We start from the raw sequence: 20,689 nt of genomic DNA, 5'->3' as shown, positions 1-20,689 counted from the left end.
ATTGAGAAATACAGTAGAAAGACTATATTTACAGTCAATTATAATGGGCACTGCCAACATATCCAATAACAAAAATAAAACAAAAACTTTTTTTCATGTTTCTTTCATGCTTTTTTTTTCACAGAGTTTTTTTTCATTTTTAAATATGATTTTGTTTTTTAAAAAATACAATAAGGAAATAATTACATTCTTAATATGAGAACATTATCTTACAACATACAGCCTGGGCCAATTAATTCAAAAGTGTCTTTTTAAACAAAACTCGATCCTAAAGTAAGTATTCTTCATTTGAAAAATCAAATTGCCACAATCATCTCAATAAAAACAAAACATATTTGACAACTCCCCCCCCCCCCCGTTATGATTTGTTTTCTTTTTAAAAAAGCATCACCCATAATAAAAATCCAAACAATTTAAAAAAAGCACCTGGTACAGTCAACAGGAGTTTGTTGAGGAAGCACAAGTGTAACATTTCCTTAAAAGACATAGAAATGGTTTAAAATACAAGAGTTTTCCTTTAAAACAAAAGTCATGCTGCTCTATTGATGACTTTGCCTGGTGATTGTGAAATCTAAAACTGGTGAAAATACAAACTCTGTTGCTTTCTATAAAAAAGTTGTGCAGCAACAGTGCTCTTCAGGAAAACAGAGTACATTTCACAGCACCAAATGTGGTCTATAGAGAGGTTATTATTTCCCAAGGTTTTTTGTTTTCCTCCTTTGAAATCTTTGGCTGTTACACAGACATGTCATTAATGCAAACTGCTATGGTATCAGTGCACTTACACATTAGAGACATACAATTACAATACATGCCAGGCTGGGGGCCATAGTGGATTTATGGAGCCTTTGCTCAAGGAAGGGCAGAAGATGCTTAATTTTGCCTGCTGCAGTGGGTGGTATGGGTGCAAAGGGCACTATAGGTGCTGAGGGCAATTGGCATCTGTGGTAGAGCAGAAGGCTCCGGCACCGGGGCTGGGGTTGTGAGCATGGCCCACCACACCATAATTTTTGTTTGCACACTTCTATCTCAGGCATGGATTAAACCTATTCTTGCCAAGGATTTTTTTCTGTCAATGGGGTATGGGGGGGAAAGATAGAATAACAATATTGGGTAAAGAAGACAAGTGATTTGTTTTTTGACTACTCTGCATTACTTGATGCTGGACCACTTCTTAATGGCAACTGTTACATCATTGCAAACATTGACTAGAAGCCTAATTTGCATCATAAATATGTACAGATATAAATTAAATATTTATTGAAATATACAAATAAATAACTTAATTTGAAATAAAAAGCCTAAATGAACTTACTTTTGCTTCAAATTTGTTTCTGCTAATATTTATGGGAACTTGATACTGTTTAGTCCATAGTCATACACCACAGAATGTGCCCTCTACTTATAGAGTTAGTAAGTAAGCAGATGACCTAAAATAATACATAAAAATATCATGTTTTCAGTGAAAACCACACTGACACTTTGCTTCCCTAGTGTATCTGCATTCCTGTGGCACTTTGTACAAAGCATAGTCCCAAGAGGCAAAAAGTCTTTTCTCATATTGGAATCCATTTCTACTCTGCTAATGTCAATGAATCCCTGGCACTAATTGCATTTGGGACCAGCACACAGCCCTGCGTTCTAGCAGCTATCACATCTTTCTGATAGCTCTTTGCTTTCAAATGCCACCAGCTCCTGTGGGAAGTCCTCTGGCATCCAGCTCAGCTGGGAATCTCAGTGTACCCTTCAGGAGTTACACACACCTATTCTTCAAGGTAAGAGACAAACTGTAGGCCATAGATCCTTGAAAACTACTGTCTTGCCAACTTCTGTTGTTTTAATTGCAAGTCTTAACTAATGATCAAGACTCCAGCCCAAACAGCTGCAACTATCTCTATTTTAATTTTTTTAATTAAAGTCATTTTCTAGTCCTCAAAGTTGAGGAGGGAAAAATCTTGAGAATGTGATTAAAGGCTCTCCAAAGGCTTAAAAAAAAAACCCACAGAGGAAAAATTAAAAGAACCCAACTAATTATATGTGTTTTTCCCTCTCTCTCTCCTGATTTTTAAAGCCAATCTTGAGATTTTGAAGGATTTTAGTTGGCAATTTACCGCATTTAAGTTCTCAGGAGTGACATGGATGGAGACGAAGAACAGATTTTTATCATTTTACAGACTAAAGCACAAGACACTGTTTCCTAGTAAACAGAAGTGAACACCCATCTGAGAAAAATCCCCAATTATTTGTGAAACCATGTGTAAAAGAGTCTGGAAATAACCATCTTTTCAGTCCATTTTCCTCAAAAATAATAGCTGAGGTCTGAAAAAGTGATGGAAACTAAGTACAGCAGTGTTCTATAACTCAAGTTTAACAATACTATATTATAAAAAAACAAAACAAGACTGACTGCATAAGCTATTCTGAATTGCTGTTATCTGTTGAGGATTCATTTCAATAATGCTTTCTCTTTTTCAAAAAGTATAGAAAAGCAGTATCTAAAAAATATCTGTTTGCCTTTTAAAAAAAAATCAGGAACAAGTCATAGTTCAACAACATGACCTTTGACTGGTACTTCAGAATGTACTAAAATGCATGGGGGTTTTTCAAAGATTGGCAGCTTTTTATCTCCCTATGACAAAAGCATCTGTCTAAAAAGTATCCACGAAGTGATTCACAGCTGAATCGTGTCATCCCATGATCTTGCACCAGCGTAGAGGACAGCAGCACTGAAGAGCTCCTGTCTTCCTGACCAAGCAAGCCATGCAATTTCTGTGAACACATTCTTCAGTTTTCTTCTGCCATGCAAACAGCTAACTGCAAAGAGACTGCCAATGAGCAACACTTTGCTCAGCCGCCTCTGTGGCAGACCTCAGAAGTCAGTTTTAACCTACGAGTTATGATTTCACATCAATCTTAATGCACTCATCTTCAGTCGTGTTCAGTTAACATCGCCAGTCAGTGCTGTTTTAGCAAAGAGAACTTTCAAGTGTGATTTTCTGCTCCTTTTAAATTACCGTGGTTGGTTTGATTCTCTTGGTTTTCATTTTTTCTTTACCAGTGACATCGGAAATAGAGTTACAGCTAATAAAAAGGGCACACATAGTTACACAGCAATACAGTAGAGGGGATACAGGCAAATTAGCGCCAAGCTACCATCAACTTAACAAAATTATAAAACCTCTTATGTTGTATCGCTTGATACGGCCTTTCAGATGAGTCTTTTGCAGTCTATGTCTTGGTCCATAATAGGTAAGGCCTTTATGGGAAGTGAGTGGTTTTGCTATGTTTATGTTCCATTTTTCATCTCCCATTCCTGGAAAGAGGGGGAAGAAAAAGATATGGAAAATGTTAGAGAAATCAGGATGTTTTATTGATGTCATCAGATCTGCTAAGCCAAAGAAGGCTGAGGTCAGTAACAGTTTTTCCATTAATTTTGCTGGACCCAGCCTTCTGCCCATATATTAGTTAGGGAATGCTAACAAGTATGTCCTGATAGTGTCTGTGCGCAGCTTCCACCCCTCTGCAGCTATATTCAGCAACTTTTTTCTAGTGCAGTGCAAATAAGCCGTGTTTGTTTTGTGCAAAGGGTGCTTATGGAGCAAATTCACACACCATAGTTGGTGTGAAGTACTCAGCTGGAGCTGGATAAGGGACAGCCTGATTTTGCATCTAGGACTTTCTAACTTGCATGAGACAGCAGGAAGCACTTGATTTAGTGGTTAATGCTCCATCAGTGGCAGAGTTCAAGGCCAGGTTGGACAGAGCCTTGGGCAACATGATCTAGTGTGAGGTGTCCCTGCCCATGGGAGGAGGTTGGAACTAGGTGATCTTAAGGTCCTTTCCAACCCTAACTATTTTATGATTCTATGATTCTGTGGCTAAAAAGGACAACTTACTGAGGCAGAGAGACTTAAAGGCAGCGTAAAGAAAAAACAAGTTAGTTTACATTGCATTTGTTTTCTACATACATAATCTAAGTTGAGGTATTGCTTGTCAAGTTAAAGAAATCAGTTTGCCTTTCTGGGCCTGTTTCCCCACATGTTAGCTGAGGACAATGACAGCTACCATCCACAGCAAAGCACGTTATCTATAATGCTTTCACCCATGGCTCATCCATTTATTGCCATTTCTTCTGCTTCACAAGCAAAGTTATGGGATCACTATAGCTAAACACCCAGTTAAATCAAACTTGAGTGATACCTAAAGTATTTCCTAACAGTATTTAGGAGCAGAAGCACGATGAGCTCAACTTAGGACATGCGCACTGTACCCGCTCCCTGGATCACACACTTACAGCCATCAGGAACTAATGAAGATACAACGGAATTGGCCTCCAGCTAAAGTAATCCCTCTGGACCAGCCGCCCAGCTGCTCCTAGCCAGGCACTGGGGTCTACAGATTCCCACCCAGCTACTCTGCAGGCAGCCTGCTGACTTGGCTCTCAATCTGAATTCCAGAATTTAAAACTCATTCCATAACATTTAAGAGCTCTGACTGAAAACCATTACTTATGCATGTAAATATCTGTTTCGCCTGTTGAAAGCAGTAACAGCATTAGTTTGGCTCAACAGCTGCATAACCATGACACCTCGTCAACCATTGTAAAGCAGCAGTAAAGGTCACAGTTGGTGGCTGCTTTAGCAATAGAAGAATAAAATACCTTGGGTTTAAGCAGGTAGACAATAATTTATTTAATTTTTTTGTCTTGTGGGTTTGGGAGTTTTATTTCTTCATTTAAACAGTGCTTTTATTAAAATACAATATATTTAACATTGTCCATTTTATGCTTCAAATTATGGTAATGCTAACCTTAAAACACAGTATTGGTAAAAACTAGATTGCTTTAAAAAGGCTATTAATGTATATTCCCTATGTACATACTACCAAAGCTATAAAGGAAGTACTTAGCTAAGCAGCTGGGCGGAGAATTTTCTTAAGCATTAAATAAGACCCGAAAGCAGTAGCTTCTTTTGCAGGTGCAGAAGGTTATTTTTCTTTGTTTCCATTTCTCCAGCAGGTTCATGCCAATAAAAGAATGTTTAAGTCAACACTGAGAACCTGACTGGAAGCTGGGAAACTGGGAGAGCTCCTTTTTCTTTTCCAGTCCCTTAACATAAACAAAATGTAAGCTGCTGACATTCACCAGTCCACCAGTTTTGAAAACAAATCAGAAATAATCATTGCAGTTTCCTTCCTGCACATAACAATTTGGGCTTAGTACTTCATTTGAAATGTGAAATGTTTAAATAATTGTTTTTCTTGTATAGCAAGGATATTTGGACCAGTTTACTTCTCTAGGAATGCTAATGCCTAATATACTTTTCCACATTTTAATACAGTCTCCATTTCCAGCCAAGTAGAGATTAACAAAATTGCAATTAAAATGCTTCCTGACTTCTTAAAAATGTGTTATTACTTTCTAAAAAAAATAGATAAAAGCACAAGTTACAAACAGAAAAGTTATAAAATAAAAATGTATGCATATATATGTATATGTACAGTATATGTATGTCCTAAATGTGTCCACTTGCTTCTCTATTTCCTTCTTATGTCAGTGCATCAGGGAGGAGAGAGATTTTGATGGAGCAGCTCCCTAACCCACTGTCTCAGGTGCTTCTATCCTAGCAGAAGAGCAGTGCAGTGCTGGGGGCTCATTAGCACGGTGGTGATGTGAGGGTGGCTGCGAACACAAGGCTGGCTGATGATAGACTCAGCACCTTCGTGCAAGGAAATAGCAAGAAGGGAGGCACTCAGTGCATTCAAATCCATACTAGGGGGGGAGGAAAGTAAAATCTGACATTTTGAACGCTTATACAACTCCCTCATAACACTGGGAGATTTGCCAATTGCTGAAGATGCAAGCGCAAGCACAGACGTGAAATCTGTTTCACTCCCACATATTGCACTGACATCCAAGCGTGGAGAGCCAAGTTCTGCTCTGGGATACTCACGTGTGACGCCCTTAGCCACATCTATAAAGCCTGGCTCACTCGTAACTGCAAAAGGCCAAAAGAATTGAGAGCCAAATTCCACCCTCGCACATGTACAGTTACCTCCCCCCAGTAGTGGGGTGTGCTGCAGATGCATACCTGATGGCAGACTTTGGCTGCAGCTCCTGGGCTGCACACAGCCTGTACTGCACTATCTAATTCAGCAAAATTTCACTCAATATTTAGTGCATGAGGTTTTAGGAAAAAGCTGTTAAAGCTAAATTGGATACTTTGAGTTGTTTTTCCCAGGATGGGAATTATGCTTAGTAGCTCCATATCCTTTTTAATTAGCCTAATCTTATATCCAAGATTCCTCTACAAAAGAGCTTGACCAAACTATCACGTTATCCAAAGCACAGCAATATCAAACAGCACAGCAGGGTTTTTCCTGTATGGTATATACTGAGCATAAAAAATGTACTACAGCTGGAAAGTATTCTTTACACCAAAAATGTTTAGGTTTTTATAGTGCCCTGGTTTCTCCCACTGTACAGATGAAATGGTTGGCTTAAATGTGCCTGTCCAGTGGGTAGCACAAATCCACATTCATTTTGTAAGAAAGAATTCTGTTCTGCTAGACCACATTCCCTGTGCTAACATGGAAATGTAAGACAAAGTGTACCGTTAGAGATGGTATCTTTATGAGACAAATTAGGTTATAATTAGAAAAAGCTTTAGAGCACATGAATCCTTCTTCAGGTTTGAAAATCAAGCAACAAACTTAAAGGTTAAATAGAACTGAAACCTATTATGTTGAGTGTGACTGGTTTTAGTTGAATTTAAATGAATCTGGATAACTGGCAGAAAACGCAGGTGATGCCCATAAAAAGGATGGAGCAAGGTCTCACATAAGGCATAGCAGGATAAGTAATTCATGGCCTGGGCAATGTAGAGAGCTTAAACAGGCTGAGGGAAGAGTAAATGGAGACCTCAGGATGTGCCAAAAAACCAAATTATTTGAGATGATGTTTTTTCATTATCTATTATATTTAGTTGCCCTCTCTCCTTTCCTCACAAGAAAATAATTTTTTTTTTAAGGAGTAAGAAAAAGAACAAAAAGAGAAAATTAAACATAAGGGTTCTCACCTTTGCTTTTCGAAGGACATGGCCTCGACATGGAGAATTATTTGAGGAGGGTGGTCGCTTTAGAGCTGCTGCACTGTTCACAGGTATTGAGCACTCGGTATCACTGGTATCACAACTGGAGATTGGGGAGTTTTCCAAAGTTCGGTGCTTGAAAATTGGAGACTAATGAAGAGTGGAAAGCCTACAATGAGTTTCCTTCAAGTAGTCACATGGGCAATATTTTCAATCTACACTTAGAACCATAGGATGTTTTTAAATGAGAACCATATTCATAATAAAGATGAATAAATGAAAAAGACATTGGTACAAAAGAAAACAAAACAAAGTGTATATTTTGTGATGAAAATTGAAGTTTGTTTTCTGTGATCAAACAGCATTGGGTTATCTGAAGGAATGGACACATTCCTCTCTGATCCTTCAGATGGCTGCATCTGACACAGATCTATAGCATAAGCCAGGACTGCCATGCTGCATTATGAACATGTGAGATGCAGCCCTTGCAAAGGGTGACAATGATTAACAGCACAAGTAGTCTCCATCACTGCACAATGACTTGGTACATTTAAATCTTGCTGGAAAGGAGCAAAATCTCAGTTCATGTACTTTTACAAACACTGAGGACAATGAGGTGTCAGCTTTTGCATGTTATGCTAACACACACTGCCTATGATTCCCATGTCTATCTGCTCCCTGGTGCTGTAGACTTTACACCAGATTTAGGTAAAGAATGCAAATAATGTAGAAAGGCATTTAGTTAGTTCTGCTCTTATTTCCTGGGCTTAATAAACCTTTTGAGAACACTCAGTTCCCACTCATTTCATGGAACTGAGAATAGAGATTACTCTCAGACCATGGTACTGGGATTTGAGCTTTTAATGTCTTTGCATACCTGTGGGCTTGATGTTCCTGATTTGGGCTCGATAGCCAAGCCCAGTGTGATGCCACCAGCCAAGGCTTTCTTAAGGCTCTCCTTCACCTCGGTAAGTTCTAGCTCCAGGTTTACACGTTCAGCCTCCTTCTGTTTACACTCCTCTTCCAACTTCTTCAACTTGTCTTCAAGAATCACTTGGGTCTTCCTGCCTGTCACCCACAGAAATGTTATTATTTCAATAGGAAGCTTAAATTGACAATTGCAGAAATTATTTTCTTTAAAAACATAAGGAACAAGGTCTCTAAATGTCAGAGACATCACAAAAAAGTTACCTACTTTGCAAAACCCACTTTTTTTCATGTAAAACATTTAACAACTGAAATAGGATACTTTCCTTCAGGTGCCTTAGCTAGATTTCTAGTCTTGTTTCAAATTGGTATTTTTTCTGTTATTTTTCCATGTCATGACAACATAGTTAGCCAGTCACAATAAAATTGTTCCCCTGTTCTGCTTGTCTGAAATCCACATCAGTGTAATTTCATAAGTGTGTATGTACATATATACACACATATAAAAAATATGTATCTAAAATAAGTATATACATCTATAGGTACATAGTATAAATACATATATACACATTATATATTTATGCAATATTTACATTACATTTAGAAAGCAAATATAGACATCACACAGTATTGTTTAACATCAAAACCAAACCTCCTGTCGTGGCTCATCTTCAGCACACAATGCAAAGCTGTTTGGATAATTAAGCCTATCCAGGGCAGAGTCGAGCACAAAATAGAACCTCATACCAGCATTGACTTCAATGGCAGCGCGTAGATCTTTTCTTTCTTTTCGGAGCTGGGCCAGCCTATTCCGGAGTGCCTCTTTCTTCTTTAGCAGCTCCTCCTCTTTGCTTTGTAACCTCTTTGCATCTGCCTCCACACGATTCTTGCCATATTTGTACTGCTCTGCATCTGTATGCATTAGATTGTAGTTATTTATAGTCCAAAATTAACAGAAAAACTCTAAACTATTCACTGAGACTGCACACCATACAAAGCATGTCATGGCTTGAGAGGCCAGTTTGCCATCCCTCTTCCACTGGCTTTTTCGCAAGGGCCATGATTCCAGCTGAGTTCTGCAGCGTAGCCACAGAAACGATAAAGGAGAGTGTTTTCTCTTTTACATGGGTGAGATGAGAAATACCAATTACCTTACAGTACCTTGGTTTTCGAAATTGGCCTTGCCTTTGTCTGTAGTTCACAGGAAGGAAAGGAGGCTCCTCTTTATTTCTGAACCCTTGCTTTTAATTGGAAGGGGTCAGAGGAAAAACACACATTTGTCCTTTTGCCTGGTTTCCATTCCTACTTCAAGTGCTTTAAGCACGTCTTTTTTCACCAGACATAAAAGAATATAAACATGTTCTCACTTTTTTGATACTTGAGAGCTTTCTTTTTCTTTTTGTAATTTGCCTTATAAATGCTTTCATTTCATGGCTCACATGTATTTGTAGTCTAGCTTATATCACAGCCCCTCTATACCTCTGTTCCAGTTGCAGACTCAAAGAAAATAGGTCAGCTAACAGATCACTTTGTCTGTCTGCATATCTGAAGGCAAACTCAAGGACACTAAACTATTCCTGACAACTAGCTTTAGTCGGTCTTTGGTAACGCAGATGCCTTTACTCCCACAACTATCTTTTCCAGTACCAATTGACCTGCATAGTTAGAAAGATGCATACTTTTTTCCTAAAGCTTAACCCAAATTTCTCTTGTTGCCATTAAATCCATTAATTCTTAAAAAATCATAATGGGATTAAAAAAAAACACATTCATCCCTTCTCTAGAAGAAGCCATGCTTTTGACTCCATATTTAAAAAATACAATTACAGCACTTTTTTGGCCTTGTCTTCTTTACACAAAGCAATCCCTGTTGGGAACGTCCTAGAAGCAATCAACCTACCCAGAACCCTCTTTCTGAACATGCCATTCATCAACTGTAATCTCCTCTGCAAGAATGCGTTTGGGCTGTGCCATTGTCTTTGTTACTTTGTTATACTGTGCTATACTGTTTTCTTTTTCATAAGTGATAGGAGTAAATCCACTTTTGAGCAACATAATGTTCTCATGTCTCCGCCAGCTCCTCATCCTCCTCATCTAATGGGAATACAGAATTACTCTTTGCCCCAAATGAAGAATCATTACCCTTTTTCGTTTTCTTGCTGCCCTCATGACTTTGCAGCCATGGGTCCACGTTTCATATTTATCATTCTTGACATGACAGCCTTTTATCTTGGGGCATGGCTGGAGTCGTAATGAGTCACCAATGTACACAATATCTCCTTTCAAAGTCTTAGTGGGTAGCTTCTGTTCAGCCTCTCAGCCACAGAAGAACCACCATGGTTCTTTATCTTGTTTACTAAGACGACAGCTATTTTGGGTAGCCTCATGACCCCACTCACAAGTGAGGCAGCATTGAGAAATGATACTTACTGGATGCAGTGCGCTTCACACATGACACCGATTCAGTTTTTTTTGGCTGGTTATTTAAAGTTCTCCCTTTTCCGGTAATCCCATTAGCAGTCGCAGGAGGCTTCTTGCCTTTAAACTGTTTGAAAACAAAAGAACAAATGGGCTCCAGCTATTCCTCTGCCACTGGCATTACAATCAATCACCCTTGCATCAAGGGCAAAGCTTGACAAAAAGACACCTGCTCAGAGAGCTTTAATAAAGCACATTGATTGAGCTGGAGATGGTGCTTCCTCCAGAGATGTAGTCTCTGTAAGCTGCCTGCTCAGTGGAAGCCACACATGCAGCAATCACAGGAAAACCAGGGAATGAACTCCCCATCACTGGTGGCATCACAGTCTCCAAGTTATCTAAAACTCTTACATTTACTGTGTTAAGAAAGCCATTGTGAGGCAGAAAAGCTGTACCTTTGAATAATTTTATACAGTAAAGCTTCTTCGAACACAAGTTTGTCAGAGTTAATTTCATACAGAAAAAACACAACAGGGTTTGCCACACAAAAATTCAATGTTATTTCTTATTTACTCTATGACCTCACCATACTTGTGCTACATGTTTGGATTTTTTTTGAAACAATATAATTATTACACATTTTTAAATGTTAGGAGTTAATGTATCAGTTTCCTCTTATGCAACCACTACTTAATAATTTCAAGGGTTTCTTACTTTAAAAAGCCCTTCACATAACAGTCAGACAAGCTCTAAATATTACTAGAAACAGCACATTTCATGCAAAGAGGACTCCCCTGCAACGAACTGAACCTTGGGAAGAGCCACACTTTCTGAGGCCATCCTTAGAAAACAGCATAGACATAGGCTTTGTTTTTTTCATGGGCAGAGAATAACATGCAGAAATTTAAATATTGTATATACACACTACATACGATATCATTTAGTGCATATATCTATAATATATGTAATGATACATATGTATATTCACTATATATATAACATAATATATACAATATACAGATCAGTGAAATTCTAGAAAGGCAAATTTGCTGTCACAGCCAGGTCATACTTCACTTTTCTTTTTTTTTATGACTCCCTAAGGCAGCTAGATATGCATTCAGGCTGGGTTTGGAAGGTCACATCTATCTTTTAGCTATTATCCACAATCTGTAAATCATCAAGAACTTGTGAGCAAAGCCTTTCCCAGGCACCAATACTTCCACAACAGATTTTACAACTTAGCAAACCTAAGTTGCATTTGCAGTTGTGCTGATGCCTAAACTCCAAGTGCTTCAGTTTTGTCCCTAAAACAAAGGGACAAAAATAGCCCAGGGCCCTTAAGATAACAACCAGACAAACAGAACAGCAAAAAAAAAAAGAGCTTTGTGAAGTATTAAATAGTACAGTACCTGCGAGCCAGATCCCCTCCCCACAGCAGAGGTATTAGTGACAGACTGAGCAGAAGACAGATTGGATAAGACAGGGTATTTGTAATGGTTAGAGGAGAGTTTGTCAGTAGATGATAACCTATTGGGTTTTCTGTCAGCTGGCGGATAGCGTGCAAAGATTTTTGGAGACGGCAAGTTATCGTACAGGCCTGCGTTATCATAAAGCATTTCTTCTCCAATGTTCCTGCTACGAGAAGAAGGAAAGCCATCTTCTGGTTCCCACTGCAACACACACACTTTGGCAGTTAGTAAACAATACACCATGCAGAACTTCCTAAGTGAAATTAAAACATTAGTAATTCCTTTGACCATAGCAAGTGCTTGGTGTTTAGCAAGCATATGCTCATTGCTTACACTTGAGTCAAATTATTTAGAAAGGAGAGAAGGACACAGTGTGGAAAGGAAGTGTTGCGTTACATAGCTCATAGGCTCAGTCCTGCGCATTTTCCATAGTATGAGCAAACTGGTACTATCCTATCACTGTTTGGGTAAGGGGGTTGGAACTAGATGATCTTAACATCCTTTTCAACCCTAACCATTCTCTAATTCTCCGAGTTATTTGCTGCACCTTCAGTTGTTAGCTCTAGCACTGAGAAGGCACAAGATGACTGTGTTAACAGAGGGATACTCACAGACTACACAGATGAATCTGTGGGATTACATCTGGTACATGAGTTGTTAAAAGTAATATGGCCTGTTAGCAGAAGCCAAGAGGGTTTTACTGGTGTTTTTCTTCTCTTTCTTCAGGCTATATGTCTTTCTAGTGAATACCAGCTGTTGGTACACTAGCATTACATTTTATTTGCTGGAGAATTATTATTCTGAGCTAACCAGCAAAAATACCTACAGGCCATTCCTTTTTTTTTTTCTTTTCAGAAAAATGGAAAGCTCAACTCAGTCATTCATTCAATTAATCTTAAAAGAAACCAATTCAGTTGCCAAATATCCTTCCTTAATCCATCCTGGCTGTGGCAGTACACCACTCACACAAAGGCATGAGCACATCCACACATCAAAGCACTACACATACAGACTACTCACCACACATGTGGTTGTGTGTTGTTCCCAAGAGGGGCTTTGTACCATCTTTCTGACATTACTAAGAAGAAGGACTGAATTTGCAGTCCACTTCACACTTTAAAACTCTGAATTTCTCTTCAGTTTAGCCTCAGTGGAGGCCTTTATTAAGCAGCTCAAATCAAGAGCTGACATAGGTTGTAGCTCCCCTGTAAATCTTTCTGAGGACCACATATTGCCAATGGTTAACATCCATTATGTGTTAAACCCTATTACCCATCTGCCTATGATCAATTTATGAAGATGGAAGTGACCACTGTGGTCCTCCTCTGGGGTGGACAGTTCCTGCTGCCATGAGGAATGCAGGCCCAGGGACTGAGAAGTATTTGGGTTTTGTTCGACTGACACCAAAATATGCCTTGTGTAACTAAGTAAGTAAGTCCTTCACTTTGCCAGGTCCAGTGTGATCTAAAAAATACCCCCTCAAGTGAGTATTATATTCAAGGACTTGGCAACAAATTGTCTACAGGCAACTGCCTTCTCACGTTGGCTCACGTGCAGGTTAATGTAAACAATATGTCCCACACCCCACATACTCTGTAGGTGTGAGAAGTTTGCAGCCCCAAATAAAAAAAAAAAAAAGGGAGTTCATTTGGAAACTGCCCAGTGGGGCTTTTTAGATGATATAATTTTCAGATGTCCATGCGCTCAACACATGCAAACCATTTGTTCTGTGCAAATTCAATTCTTACCGATCCATTTATGCAGGGAACATCATCATAATGAAGTGCCATTCCACTTGGACAGGCGTAGCCATTGGCAGTGCTTCCCCGATATGGATTTGTAGATATAACCCTTCTGTTCATGAAACTGAAAAAAGAAAAAAAGAAAATATAATAAAACCCAGCACTTAAACCTAATTCTAAATGATGATTCAGTGGTATGTTCCTTGTATCTGATTATGTAGTCTGGAAGCATATATTTTCTCACTTTCTGCAGCATAGTTTTCCTTCTTTTGCTACTCACATGTCTCTGATAGCAGCCAGTATTACAACATATGTTCCTATACTCCATTCTTACAGTGGGGATACAACTGTGTGAAAGCCAAGAGGGCAACAGCTGTAACTGCTCAGTGGCATGTTTACATGGGAACCTGCTGTTATAAACCAGCTTGCCAGTGTCCCATAAAAGTTCCCTTGTTGTCTGCACTGGGGAGAAGCAGGTGTTTCTGGGTGCATGCATGCTCTGGGGAGGTGGACTTAGGAACTGGGAGAAACAAGAATCAAATACAGAAAAAAAAGAAAAAAAAAGTGGAATTCTGATGAATTTTAAGTTAGCATATCTAAAAAACTTGCTGAATAACTACTTTCTTAGAATCTCGGAATTTTTCTTTCCAGATCAAAACTTTTGGCTGGATAGAATGTGCATAAAGGTACTATGCTTCCCAACTCTGTCTGGGTAATTGCTCATGCAAATACACTATATGCTCGTTCTTGCTCTGGTTCACATGGTGTATCTGAGTCCTCTGGAAACTTCAAAAAAAGATATTTTATTTATTTTATTTATTATTATTTCATTTTATTTTCCCTTCCTTCTCCCACAAATCAACCCTGTAGCTTGAGTTCTGCAGAAGTTACTTGCTGGAGTTCTGCAGAACACATGCAAGATATCATAGACTACTTTGGGCTTGCTAAGATCAGACAACGCAGAAAATGGCAGAATCACGCCCAATAGCAATAACAACCCCAAGGGTGAGTTTTCCTTTGTAGAAACCAATGAAATTGAATGAGATATAGAGTGAGATTCCAAATAATTCCTATAGCTTCAGGTGTACATCAATGGGAAAACAAAGCTTTCCATCCCAAACAATGGAACTATTCAGACCCTGTGCTGACACTCATAAAATATGATAAAGCACTACTAAAGTAGAGAGGGTCTTCCATAGCACTGGCCAGAGCTCAAGAATGCTGTGGTTTCAACAGTTGCTTTTTTTTGGCTAGTCTATTGAATTTCCCATTCAGAAGGTGACAGACTTCATCCAGCTGTGGCTCACCTGAGCTGCAGGAGACCTGGGCTCACAGGAGGGACAAACTTGCCCAGTTCAGTGTGAGCCTTTCAGGGCAGTGCAGAGATGAAACAACCATTAGGCCGCTAGAAGCTTTTCTTCAAACAACCAAACAAAACCCCAAGATAAATTCCATGATTAAAAAATATTTTTAACATGATCATATTTCACACTTCATTAGATATTATTAAAGGGCTGCATTTGTTTACTGTTCCACTTAACAAAGAACATTACTCAAGTGTTTCTGGTTAATGTGAAGGAACACATTTGGGGTTGCTATTGTACTTCTTTCAATTTAAGTAGCTTAAAGGAAAGTGATGCATAATAGCCTAGTCTGAAAACTGTGCTATTCATTAATGACATCTGATATATCTGTAGTAACTCTACCACCAAAGGAAACTAATATTTATCTTAGTATCTGCAAACACTTCAAAAGCATTATTTCACTAAGACTCATTAATCCTGTTTACAGATGCATTCGTGCAATTTAATTGTATTGTGAAATTGCTAGATCAGAAAGGAAATAGAAAAAAAACTGCTTGGAAGCATTTTTCCTTCAGCCTTTCTTAGATACCTAACTATTTAGATGAAGAAAACTGATGGCACTATTAATGAAGAGCTGATCATTTTGCAAAGCATCAGTCTCAGGAAATGAATAACCAATAATCCAAAGTGAATGTGTGATAATCAAAGCTTTAATAGTAACTGCAGTTAATTTGGAATACTATTCATTCTATAAAGGGCAACAATACTATTTTGCTAACACTTCAGTATCATTGTAATTTCTCCTCATTTTCTAGGAGTAGTTGAAAATCAGCAGCTACTCCAGTTGCTTATCAACAAGCTCTTACAGCCTTTTAAAGACACCCAATGAATTTTAACTAATTCTTAATAGGGGAATTCTGCTATTTTGCAAGTTGTTTGACATTCCTTTCTAACATGTGGTCTAGTTGCATATGTTTTTTCACTTGGCTCCAATTAATATCACATTTGCTCAGGAAAGGAAAGCCATGCAGTATTTGGGGGAAAAGGTTTCCATCCTATTTCTTTCTTAAATGTGGTTATTGCTAGATGCTGACTGAAGCAAAAATACATGTCACCACAGGATAAACTTTTTGAGCCCTATTAACTTCAAAACAAATATTCACATAGGTCTGTAAGCTAAGTGCATTTTGATTCTATCAAAATTATCTGTTTTTCACAAAACTGGGCTTGTGGTAACACCAAGTCACTTTGATTTCTATCAGAAGTCATTCAAATCAGGTCCTGAAGGAATGGAGCTACACGTTTTCCCTCCTTAAAGCTCTTTTAATACCTTGCCAACAGCAAAAGAATCTTCTTTCAGAAAACACATATGGAATGTGATTCTTTAATGTATTAAGTCACACTCATTACAAATTTGTGTTTGGGATCTCATTTTGCAGTGAGGGGTGACACCTTTGCAGGCTGTCATCTCAGGCGACCCACTTTCTGACCATGGGAAACCACAGGGAACATCTGTATGAGATCATTCCAACTGTCCCAACTGTTCCTTCACTCCCGTTTCTAAACAACCTCATTTACCCAAGGAAAAATGACAGTCTTTTCCACCAAAGACTGCTTTAATGCTAACCTTATTTGAACATGTAAATCACCATATATGCTAAGTGTGCATTACTTTTATGAGCATGGAATCGGTAATGGGGAATCCACAGCATTGATTCGCAATTTAAACAGTTTCCATGCTGTGCCCCAGACACCTTCCCAATTTCCACCTCCAAAATTAAAACCCAGAATTTAAGTGGACTGCAGTGAGCTTGATGAAGTTTTTAATTAGTCATAAAGATCTTGAAAAGGAAACACATTTTTAGTGTACAGCATATATTGGCCCATATATCCTGTATATGTTGGCTATATGTACACAAAATACAGCCAATAGATAAACAAGAACTATGTAGCTGCATATTTCAGCATATTTGTTCTCTTCCAGGGATACTTCTAAGACTTCAGGCAAAGTAAAAGATTAAAATGTAGCATTTGATGAGGAAACTTACTGCAAAAAGGAGTAAAAATGTGAATAAAGTTGGAGTGTCTGTATCTTTTATAGAACTTTTACAGGATGCCAACACCATAATCATAAACACATCTAACATGATGTGATGCTGAAACACTTCATAAGTTCAATATCTGGCAATGGGGGAGATGGATTTTGATAAGCTGCATTGGCACCAGAGTTAACATGCAGATATAAATTCTTAGAGCACTGGAAATGCCTCTCACCAGAAGGTTTGTTTGGCAGCCTGAATGACGCTTGCAGTCATTTCCACGTCAATGTAGTCATAGTGCAGAGCTCCAGGGTCTGTTGACGACCCCGTTTCCGCCAGCAAAATTCCTATCCATCTGCCCATGTCTTCAGAGGAGGATGCCTGTGAGGAGAGGGTAAGAACATAGGTCAGGTCGTTACTCTGCCACTGAGCTAAGGATTGTTGCAAAAAGGCACATTCTTCTTTTCTTGGCTGACAAATTGCTACCGTATTTTACAAGAGGCTCTGGTTTCTCTCTGCTGAACTCCTAAAAATATCAGGATTTCTTATTAAATCTGCTTTGCTAGAATGAGTGCATATTTAGTAAGCTATGCGCTGATCAGTTACAATGCAATACAAAGTGGGCAATGTCAAAAAAAGAAGAAAAAAATTATTTAAGGCTAGCAGACTTAGATTCAAGTCATGCTTATTTTAGACTTAAGAAAATTGAAAGCTATAACAGAATTATTTTCCTCTGCTAGGCTAGAGGCCTTCAGTTTGCATGAATTCTGAAAAGAAAATGTTAGTGCAAAGTAGAAATGAGGAGATGGGCAGAAAGAACAAGAGTGGAAGAGATTTTAATGTAGTTTTTGAAAAATACCACTAAATTTGTCTAGATGATAGAATTCATTTCCATAATGGCACAAGTAAAGACATGAATACTATTAAAATAATTTTAAAGTTTTCATATTTTGCTTCAAGTCACCAATTCAAAAGTTAAACATTAGCAAGATAAATAATGGAAAAAAGAGGGGGTGGAGAGGAAACTGGGCACTTTCCAAATTTCCTGTTCTTTTAAAATATTTCATTGCCTTTCACAGTTCCTTGAACTGCTGTCTATTTTTTTCAACTCCTCTGAACAGCTCACATGTAACAGGCCTAGTTGAAAGGTCTGAAGATTGATGTGACCTGCAGTCAGAAACCCAACACTGTCAGTGTCCATACGGCCATTAAAAGCGAAAAGTTGCCTCCTATAACTTCATTATAGAATCACAGACTCATAGAATAGTTAGGGTTGGAAAGGACCCTAAGATCATCTAGTTCCAACCCCCCAGCCATGGGCAGGGACACCTTGCACTAAACTGTGTCATCCAAGACACATCCAACCTGGCCTTGAACCCCACCAGTGCTGGAGGGTTCACAGCTTCTTTGGGCAACCCATTCCAGTGCCTCACCACCCTCACAGTAAAGAACTTCTTCCTTATAACCAACCTAAACTTCCCCGTGTCTTTTCATTTCAGCTTTCAAACTATGACAGCTGAAGCTCCTCAAAAAATCCTGACCCACCTAAGAGATGGATTTATGAACTTCTTAGTGGAAGGAGTGTGCTAGTGTGTACATATGCAGTGTGTCAAGACACTCACCAGATTGCTGGCACACTGTATTTCTCACTGCAGAATTACCTCAATACAGATACAGACTGAACAAAAGGAGCTCACATAAGTACAAATAAGAGTTAATAGCTCTAGAGTTCCCATCAACAGTGATCCATTATTTAATTATTGCTAAGCTATTTACCCAAAGTAATTATATCCCTGATGTAAAAGTGTGCCTAGACAAGGAGCAGGGGTATTTTAGTAGCAGGTCAAGGGAAGGTCAGTGTGGAGAAAAGCATTTTACTGAGAAGATTTCTGAACTGCATTAAATTTCATCTCTCTCTTTGCTGACAACTCTTAGTATTTCTCTTCTTTTTCCAGTATTTATCATACAACTCTGCAATAATATTATTACAAAGATACTTTTTTTGGAATGGCCAAGTTGTAAGAAAGTGCTTCTCTAATACAGTTTGTGGGTGTTCCTACAAGTCATAGCCCTTAGCAATCACCACACCTCGAGCACAGCAACTTCCTGCCCATTTCGGAGCAGGCGGAAGGTCAAAGGATGCTTCGAATCCAGCCCCAGGATGACTTCACAGCCACGGAGAGGGATAGAAACAATGTGCGTCTTCAGATCTGTCCTGTCCTTGTGGAAAATGAGTTTATTATCTTTCACTCTGCACCAGCGCTCACGCCAACGGTTATTTGAGAGCACATTGAGATATCCTGCAATAAAATGAAACATGAGATATTTTATTCCTGACTTTTTTTGAAAACAGAAAAAAAATAAAACCAAGAAAAAACTTGTCAGTATAGTGCTAGCACTTAAACTACTTATTTCTGTTATAATAGAAAGTCCAGATGGGTTTTAGGAAGACAAGTAAATGACCCTGCCCCACTTCTTTTAATGAAAGCTTTCACTGTGCCAATAGTCTAGGAAAAAGCAAAAAAAGATGTGATCCTGCTCATGTGCCAATGGCTGTTCTGTGCTAGCTTCAGCAGCAGCTGAATGAGCAGGAGCATGCCAATCCCTCAGACTTTAGTAAGAATGGGAGAGGGAGAGTGATAAAAAGGTACATATACAACTGATGTGCTCACACAGAAGACCCACTTTCTCAATGGGTAATGCGTTTGATAACTGTGGCTGACCAAAATTTGCTGGGAAAAAAGTGATAAGCTACCTTCTGTAACATCCAAAATTAATGTTTTAAAGACCTACATGGCATTGATGCTATGTGTTCTAATTTCTTTCAGAAATAAGAATATACATTTGGTTTGCAACACATTAGAAGCAGATTTTAGAAGATTACTACTGATGCCAAAACAATATTCACATTGATTTACAATTCAGGAAGTGAATGTGAAATTTAGCTAAACTTGAAGACAAAAGTTTAAATTAAGATTATTTTTCTTTCCAGGTTAATACAGGACTCTTAGAACAAATCAAAACTTCATGAAAAAATTGCCCTTTAAAAAAATCCACTTTTCATACCATGCTCTGTATCAGATACAATGTCTAGGCATATAATATCATTAAATGAGCAGTTCTTCCTTCTCTGTCCCATAGCAACAATCATTCCAGACTCAAATATTAATATCAGGACAATTTTCCTGCCTTATTTAGTTTGTGAATGAAAAAGAAAAAGCAAAACAAAACAAACTTCTGCTTCTACATTATAATAAATAGTACATGAATTCAGCATGTTGCTGCTTCCAAACAGGCTATGAGGAGGGAAACAAATGATATCTTGAACAGGCCAGAATTTATGTAAAAAAATGTCTTCAGTCTCAGGTCTGATTTTCATTTAATCCTGCTGGATAGCTATCGCTTTGGTTTTCATTAAAACTATGACTTATCATTAATTTTTCTTCATTTTCCTTCCAACATTATGGTTCCAATGTCAAAGCTTGATCCAACAGGATATAGCAGATCAGAATTGTGCACATCTTGGAAGGTGCCATAAAAAAAAGGAGGATGTGCACAACCCTCTGATTCTGGCTCCTTGTGATGATCACACTCTTCAGCTCTTCTCCCTCCTCCTGTAACAAAACCCTGTATAGCTTTGCATTATACTATAATCCCTAGAAATGGAAAAACTTTCACGTGCAAGCCAGCTGGCTTGTTTCA

At 38.5% G+C, this 20,689-nt stretch overlaps 1 protein-coding gene across 2 annotated transcripts in view; it reads right to left on the bottom strand.

Moving 5' to 3' along the window:
* Window positions 1-1,901: 1,901 nt before the first annotated feature.
* Window positions 1,902-20,689, bottom strand: part of AFAP1 (actin filament associated protein 1) — a 117,217-nt gene continuing 98,429 nt past the window's right edge. For both annotated transcript variants that reach the window (XM_005148508.3, XM_031048412.2), the window contains exons 10-17: window positions 19,076-19,287; window positions 17,223-17,368; window positions 13,651-13,768; window positions 10,446-10,560; window positions 8,763-8,927; window positions 7,966-8,156; window positions 7,077-7,238; window positions 1,902-3,313 (exon numbers count right to left, since the gene is read on the bottom strand). In XM_005148508.3, the coding sequence (XP_005148565.1) occupies window positions 3,287-3,313; window positions 7,077-7,238; window positions 7,966-8,156; window positions 8,763-8,927; window positions 10,446-10,560; window positions 13,651-13,768; window positions 17,223-17,368; window positions 19,076-19,287 (1,136 nt within the window). In that variant the 3' untranslated portion in view covers window positions 1,902-3,286. The remainder of the gene's footprint in view (window positions 3,314-7,076; window positions 7,239-7,965; window positions 8,157-8,762; window positions 8,928-10,445; window positions 10,561-13,650; window positions 13,769-17,222; window positions 17,369-19,075; window positions 19,288-20,689) is intronic.

The sequence above is a fragment of the Melopsittacus undulatus genome, chromosome 7, assembly GCF_012275295.1.
Source record: "Melopsittacus undulatus isolate bMelUnd1 chromosome 7, bMelUnd1.mat.Z, whole genome shotgun sequence".
In the NCBI taxonomy this organism is placed as follows: Eukaryota; Metazoa; Chordata; class Aves; order Psittaciformes; family Psittaculidae; genus Melopsittacus; species Melopsittacus undulatus.
Note: the sequence above shows the minus strand (reverse complement) of the source record. Positions and strands in the feature narration are given on the sequence as shown.